Source organism: Musa acuminata, chromosome BXJ2-7 (assembly GCF_036884655.1).
Source record: "Musa acuminata AAA Group cultivar baxijiao chromosome BXJ2-7, Cavendish_Baxijiao_AAA, whole genome shotgun sequence".
NCBI classification, from domain to species: Eukaryota; Viridiplantae; Streptophyta; class Magnoliopsida; order Zingiberales; family Musaceae; genus Musa; species Musa acuminata.
This window is the reverse complement of record NC_088344.1, coordinates 29,508,513-29,514,970: the sequence shown is the minus strand read 5'-3', so window position 1 is coordinate 29,514,970 and position 6,458 is coordinate 29,508,513. Positions and strand designations below refer to the sequence as shown.

At 34.8% G+C, this 6,458-nt stretch overlaps 1 protein-coding gene across 3 annotated transcripts; it reads right to left on the bottom strand.

The window, feature by feature from the left end:
- Positions 1 to 2,371: 2,371 nt before the first annotated feature.
- Positions 2,372 to 6,211, bottom strand: LOC135580915 (uncharacterized). Of its 3 annotated transcripts, none has more exons than XM_065117829.1 (8): positions 5,941 to 6,211; positions 4,943 to 5,148; positions 4,409 to 4,820; positions 4,120 to 4,327; positions 3,732 to 3,839; positions 3,510 to 3,644; positions 3,366 to 3,435; positions 2,372 to 2,771 (listed from the first exon to the last, which is right to left on the bottom strand). In XM_065117829.1, the coding sequence occupies exons 1-8, from the start codon at positions 6,168 to 6,170 to the stop codon at positions 2,695 to 2,697; spliced, it is 1,446 nt and encodes a 481-aa protein (XP_064973901.1). In that variant the 5' UTR covers positions 6,171 to 6,211; the 3' UTR covers positions 2,372 to 2,694. The 3 variants fall into 3 exon arrangements, with proteins under 3 accessions (XP_064973901.1, XP_064973902.1, XP_064973900.1); XM_065117830.1 differs by having other exon boundaries at positions 2,372 to 2,795; positions 4,409 to 4,829; positions 5,941 to 6,210; XM_065117828.1 differs by having other exon boundaries at positions 4,409 to 4,829; positions 5,941 to 6,210.
- Positions 6,212 to 6,458: the final 247 nt, after the last annotated feature.

The window sequence follows — 6,458 nt, the reverse complement described above, 5'->3', positions numbered from 1 at the left end:
TAGGTAGGTTTTACATGAATGTCTCTTTCAATAAAACTCAATTATGACTCTCCTAGCTAGAGTCCTAATATTATCACTCTAATATATTGATGACCCCATTTAAAGCTCTTTATGGAAGTAATCGTAGATCACTTGTGTACTAGGATGAGGTATGAGAGTGAAAGCTCTTGGAATCTCAATTGATTTAACGAGATGTTGATAATTTTTGAACTATACATCAAGGATTATTAATAGCCCAAAGTCACTAGAAAAGTTATGCAAATTAAAAGCGAAGAGATCTATAGTTCAAAGTTGATGATCACGTCTTCTTAAATGTATCACCAACCAGGGGAGTCATGAGGTTTAGTCAAAAGCCAAAATCAGCCCCTAGATTCATTGACTTATTTAAGATATTATAGAAGGTTGATTTGTAACATACATATTGACATTGTCAATGGCTTTGGTTTTGACCTATGGTGTATTCTACCTCTGAAATATATCAAAGATACATCCCATGTCATATATTACCAACCATTATAACTAAAAAGATTATGTCACCTTTGTAGAGCAATCAATCTAGATATTGAAGATGAAAGAGGGTATTTTGAAAAATAAAGTTATACCTTTAGTAAAGATTCATTGGCATCATTAAGTAGTTTCTTAGGGCAAGCTAAATTTTGAAAGAGAAAAAGATATAAAAGAATAATATCATTAAGTAGTTTCTTAGGGCAAGCTAAATTTTGAAAACAAATTTCCTTTAGCAAGGGAGAAATATAATCAAACCCTCAATTTATGCATGATTTTTTAATTTTTTTTTCTTACTAATAAAATTTAAAACATAACTATTCAACAGTTCAAGTAAGATGATGCCATTTTTGTTAATAAATTAAATAAAAATAAATATTAAATAAATATGAGAATAAAAAAATCTCTTGCATAGAGGGCTTACCTCCTTTTATTTAAGGGGGGATTTCACTCATTTATTCGTCACCAAACTAAAACTAAGCCTAGTAATAGGAGGAACGAAGAGTTACATCTTATTGAGAAGAGATAGGTTTTCTCATCTTTTAAAAAAAATAAAAAATTTCTTCAATCCCTTTAAATATTTAAAATTTTATTCTTAAATTAAAATATATTATATGCAGTTCTAAAATAATTTTTATTCCTTTAAATGTCAAAAATTTTATTATCAGATTAAAACATATTATATAAAGTTTCTAAAATCTTCTTTTATCCTTATAAAGGTTTCTAATTTTACTTTGTGATTAAAATATATTAAAATTATTTATGTCATATGTATTTCTAAAATTTTTGTTAGATTTATACGAAACTTTATTAAGAATACAATTTCCTTCTTACGTAGTTTATTTTTTAATCTATTATTATTTATTATGTTTTGACTACTTATTAACTAATTAATAGATGCTTGATTATAATTTTATGACATCATAATTTAAAATTGAGGGAATTAGATAGGATTTAGATTGAAACCGTTAAGTCTAACCTATAGGTCAAGCCACAGCCCGCAAGTTAGGTCACAGCTTATAGATTATGTCACAACCCACAAGTTAAGCCTAGTCAAGCTAGGTCTAGTCAATAGATGAAGCTCAATCAACAAGCAGGTTAGACCTAACCCATAGGTCAGACCACAGCTTACAGGCTAGGTCTAGTCAATAAGCCAAGCCCATCTAGCAGGCCAAGTTCGCTCGTAGGTCAAACCCCAACCTATAGGCTAACTTAGCCCAGCCTAGGGCAAATCATGTGTGATATATATGATCAATCCATGAGTTATGAATTGGCCTAGCCTACTATGGTGCATGCATAACTAGTGCACATGGGCTAGCCCAACCTAGCCCAGTATAATATAATTTATCTCATTATCTTTATTTTATTTAATTTGAGCCTAAATATTGATTGACCCAAATAAAATTCGATCAATTTAGATTGTTTCAAAGTGTTATCAAATTGATTTGACTTATTCAAGTTTGTTTAACTTAAATTGAATTTAATATGATCTAAATTATAATGATCTAAATATCAAACCGATTAAATGAAGACTAGAAATTGATTCATATATATTCTAGTTAAATCAAGTTCAATTAGACTAATTGAACTAGAGTTTAAGTTAATTAAAAACTAATCGATATTTGAAAAAAAAAATTTAATATATTATTTTATATTAATATAAACATAATCATTGGATGACGTTATTTTTCTATCGACACTAATCTCATCCCCCTAATCATTCTGTCACCACGTGTCTGTCTAATCGACAGATATACTTAATTAATATATTTCCTTAAAATGATCAGAGTAAAGCTGTCACGACCTTAATTAGTAAGATGACCTTTTCTCTGTGCTCTCTTCTGAAAGAAATCACACAGAAGAGTCATGAATGAAAGAATTGGACATTTGATGGAGTTTAGAAGGTAAAACACGACCATGATATTTGAGGTAACCATCCTCTCTCTCAGTATCAAGCATTCATAACACCATCAGATTAATGCACAGGATTGTAAGTAATCTAAGAACTCGACAGCATATACAAAGGATCTCTGTATTAAGCAACTTCAAGAGACGACAATACTCAAACCTCCTGGTCTACTAAACAAAACTCGAGTTAGCAGCCTGAAAGCAACCACCTCTCTCTTCCTTCCAATTCAGATGATGCATCTGTTCTGCCATAATAACAACATTTGGCCACCAGGAGAACATTTAGCTCCCACGCAATTTGTTGACGAAATCATTCTTCAGAGCTTCCTCCAATCGTGAAAATAAAGAAGAAAACACTCCTGAAAAGAGCAATTAGGAACGTACTGCAAAAGATGAAGTGACCATCATAGTACTGCAACTGACCATGGTAACCACAGTATGTCCAGTACTACACAAAACCAAATAAGCATGTACTTGAACTGAACTATATCTTTCGTAAGTATAATCAGAACCCTGCACGATCTAACAACTACTTTAACTACCATACTCTGATACCCATATCAATCAACCTACGTCTCGCTACCAGCTGCACAACTAGTTTGGCTATGACTGGAGAAAATTTCTCTTGCAGGTCAGACATGCATGTTTTGAAATACTTCGACACAGCTGGACTTGTATGTTCCATTGCTCGTTCATAACTCCTTACAATTCAATTGCTTAATACATCCTTTTAGTTAAGCTACAAAATTCATCTAGATTTTTCTGTCATGGTAATTCATAAAACAGATAGGCACTGATAGAGAAAATAAGATGTTGAAAATAGAGATTCCCAGAAAAAAAAAAGAGGAAAATTCACTAAATAACATAAAACACTCAAACAATTCTTATCATATTAACATCAGCAAATAGTCTAATCAGCAACTTCATGCATTCACCAAAGAGAAGATAAGTACCTAACAATGGATTGTCTTTGTGCAAAAGTGATCCTCTTACTAAAACTGTGCCAGGAGACTGCTCAAACACCTAGAAGAAGCATTTGATGATATTAGAAGCTAAACCACAAATTAGCATCGAGTACATTTTAGTACGACATATACCGAAACATGAAACAAGAGTTCCTTCGGAAACTTCAAGTCAGTTGATGTATTTGACATCGAACTAATGGCTCTTCCACCTATATTAGCAAGGCCATCTTTAAGTAAATCACCTATCTGGTCATTTGATAATGTAACCTATAAAAAGGCCATGAAGTTAAAGAATTTGAAATGCATAATATGACACAAATATAAACAGAAATTTTCAGAAATTAGAGAGCTCACATTAACCAAAAATGATGAAAAATCACATTTACAAATGGCACCATTGGCCAGGAAAAAAGATTCAACAGCCTTCAATATTTGGAATGCACCAAACTGTCGTTGAAGCCCCTGCAGCACCAGAGAAATGGTAAAAAGTCATCATTACAAAAAGAAAAATCAAGCACATTTCAGGATTTCTTAAAAGAACAAGATTTGTAATTCACTATTGCCAAAAAACCTGACATGTCTGAATCATCCAATCTGGCTGATCTTTTTTTTTCAAAATGGTCATATTTCCAATAAAGATGTTTTATTACTTAATTGCTTATTATAGATGCACCATATAACAATGTTTTAGCTTTCTAAATACATCAGTCTATTAGTTCAATAGTGTGTTTGATGTACAAACCTCGAGCATGAAGGAATGATGGCTCTTTATTTGTGTATTTAATGCAATGGAACTTTTCTTTACAGCTATAAATGACCATGCAAGACCCCATCTTGCTGTTTGGCCTTGAACAAACTCAGTAGTCTTAACTAAAGAAACCCCAACCTCACGAAGCTTTGACACCAAAACTTTCAAATTTGCCTTTCTCCCTACCATTGATGTGAACCACCTACAACCAAAAATAAACAGAATGTGACCTCCTTCGGAAAGTTGTAACATATACTAACAATAAAATAGGTTCAAATCTTACCGAAAGGAGTTCCTCAGCACAACACTGTCATTGATAATTTGAGTTACAAAAGCTTGTTCTCCACCAGGATAAACCAGTTCCTCGGGAGTTCCTCCACAAGAAGTTTTGGGATTTAGACCTGCTTCTTCGATGCTCTCAAAAAATGGAGGATTGCACATGCAGAAGTCGAATTTCTCATCATCCTTGACCACACCTACAAGTACATGAGGTTTAGAAAAGCTGCTCAACACCAGCTTTGGTTCCAAGGATTCTGCTTCTTTTTCTTCTGCGAACAGCTCCCCCTCAATAATTTTCCCTGATTTGGGCTTGACTTCAGAGGAACATAAAAAATCATTTGCATTTCTGATTTCAATCAACTCTGACAGGTGGGGATTGCTCTCTACATTCTTTCGAGCCCATTCTAATGCCGCATCTGTTACATCTACAACCAAAGTTCTTTTACCATGATGCATTTTCAGGAATTAAGAACTAATCAAATACAACAACATTCAAATAGTATTTAGAGAGCAGAAGGTTAGAGATCACATAGCTCACCTGATCCAACAAAACTCCATCCAAGGAGAGATGCACCGAGGAGAGGGTATATGCAGTTTGCACCAGTTCCAATGTCAAAGCCTCTCACTTTTCTATTAGAGCAGTCCCATGCTGGGATCAGATCAGAGGACAGCAAGTCCTCAATCCAATGGATGTAATTTGATCGATTTGGCACTGTAGGACAGAGCTGACGATCAGGGATCCACCTGCAAAAGTGTCAAATATCAGACTAGTACTATGTACAATCCCCCTTATGTAAATTGAAACCATACAAGTGGAAGCTTTTCTACAAAGGAACAATAGCTATAGAACACAATATATCAAATAATTTAGTAATATTAAGTCCAAAGATCCTAATAATAACAACAAAACTGCAACTTCTTCTGTGAATGTGAAGTTATAAAGGGTAATTTTATGTGCACCATTCAAAATATGTAAAAATTTTACATATACCCCTTTTGAATTGCACTTATTATTGCACTATAAGTTTAACAAACTCTCATATATACTCCAATTTTAAATCGAATAGGTAATGGTGAGGTTTGTAACTTTAGAAGGGTACCTATAATATCCCAAAATGTGTTCATAGAAGCTTATTAAATTTAGAGGAGCATCTATAATATTATAAACGTGCAGGGAAGCATCTAAGAACTTATCTGCTAACAATTAATAATATGTGCTTCAAAAAGGGAACTATGAACGGGGCAAAAAGAATTTGGTAGATATAACGAAGAAAAATCAAGCAAATTTTCCTGAGAACGAAGGGGATAAGCAGAAGGGCACAATCAAAATATTAAAACATTTATTCAAAATATTGAAAAAGATCCCCTTTTTTTCGAATATAGCCATATAATCCAACACAAATGAAATATTATCCATGCTCACGTTAAATTTCATAAACTGACTATTGCTTAGTTCTACAGATACAAAGGAGAGTGAGAAAAGCGAAGTCATCAATACCCCCAGTTGGGGGAGCAAAGGAAGGAGAGAGATGTCACCAATTGACGCCGTGATCGTGGAGAAGGAGGACACGGGTGAGCTCGCGGGTGGCGTTGAAGTCGGTCCAGTCGATGGAGGGGCGGCCGCCGGGGCGGGAGGATGGGAAGACGTAGGGGCTGAACGAGGGGTAAAGGTAGGCGAGGAGGCCGAAGTCCGGCGGCTTCTCCGAGTACCGATTCCGGGGGTGGATCGTCGGCGGATCGACCCGTCGCCTCTTCTTGCTCTGCATCGCCGCCTGCCCAACCGGAAAAGAAACCCTAGCTGAATCCCGCCTTCTCCCTCAAATAGAAACATCTCGGTGTGCACGCGGGCCCTCAAATGGACCTGACCCGATAACCCGATCCGAATCCAATAACAAATCTACAAACCTGTCGAGGGAAAAAAGAATGAAACATCAATATAAATATGATAACAATGATGCTTGTTCGGTCTTGCATTTGATTGATGCTAATAAAACATGAATATAAACTACATTAAATATATTTCAGGCTCTGAAGAAAGAGAATCCACATCCGAA

Coding starts and splice junctions, on each gene's coding strand:
- LOC135580915 (XM_065117828.1), bottom strand. CDS start 6,170: ATGCAGAGCAAGAAGAGGCGACGGGTCGATCCGCCGACGATCCACCCC. Junction 4,328..4,408: donor GTGCTGAGGAACTCCTTTCG/GTAAGATTTGAA, acceptor TTTTGGTTGTAG/GTGGTTCACATCAATGGTAG. Junction 3,436..3,509: donor AACTCTTGTTTCATGTTTCG/GTATATGTCGTA, acceptor TGCTTCTTCTAG/GTGTTTGAGCAGTCTCCTGG.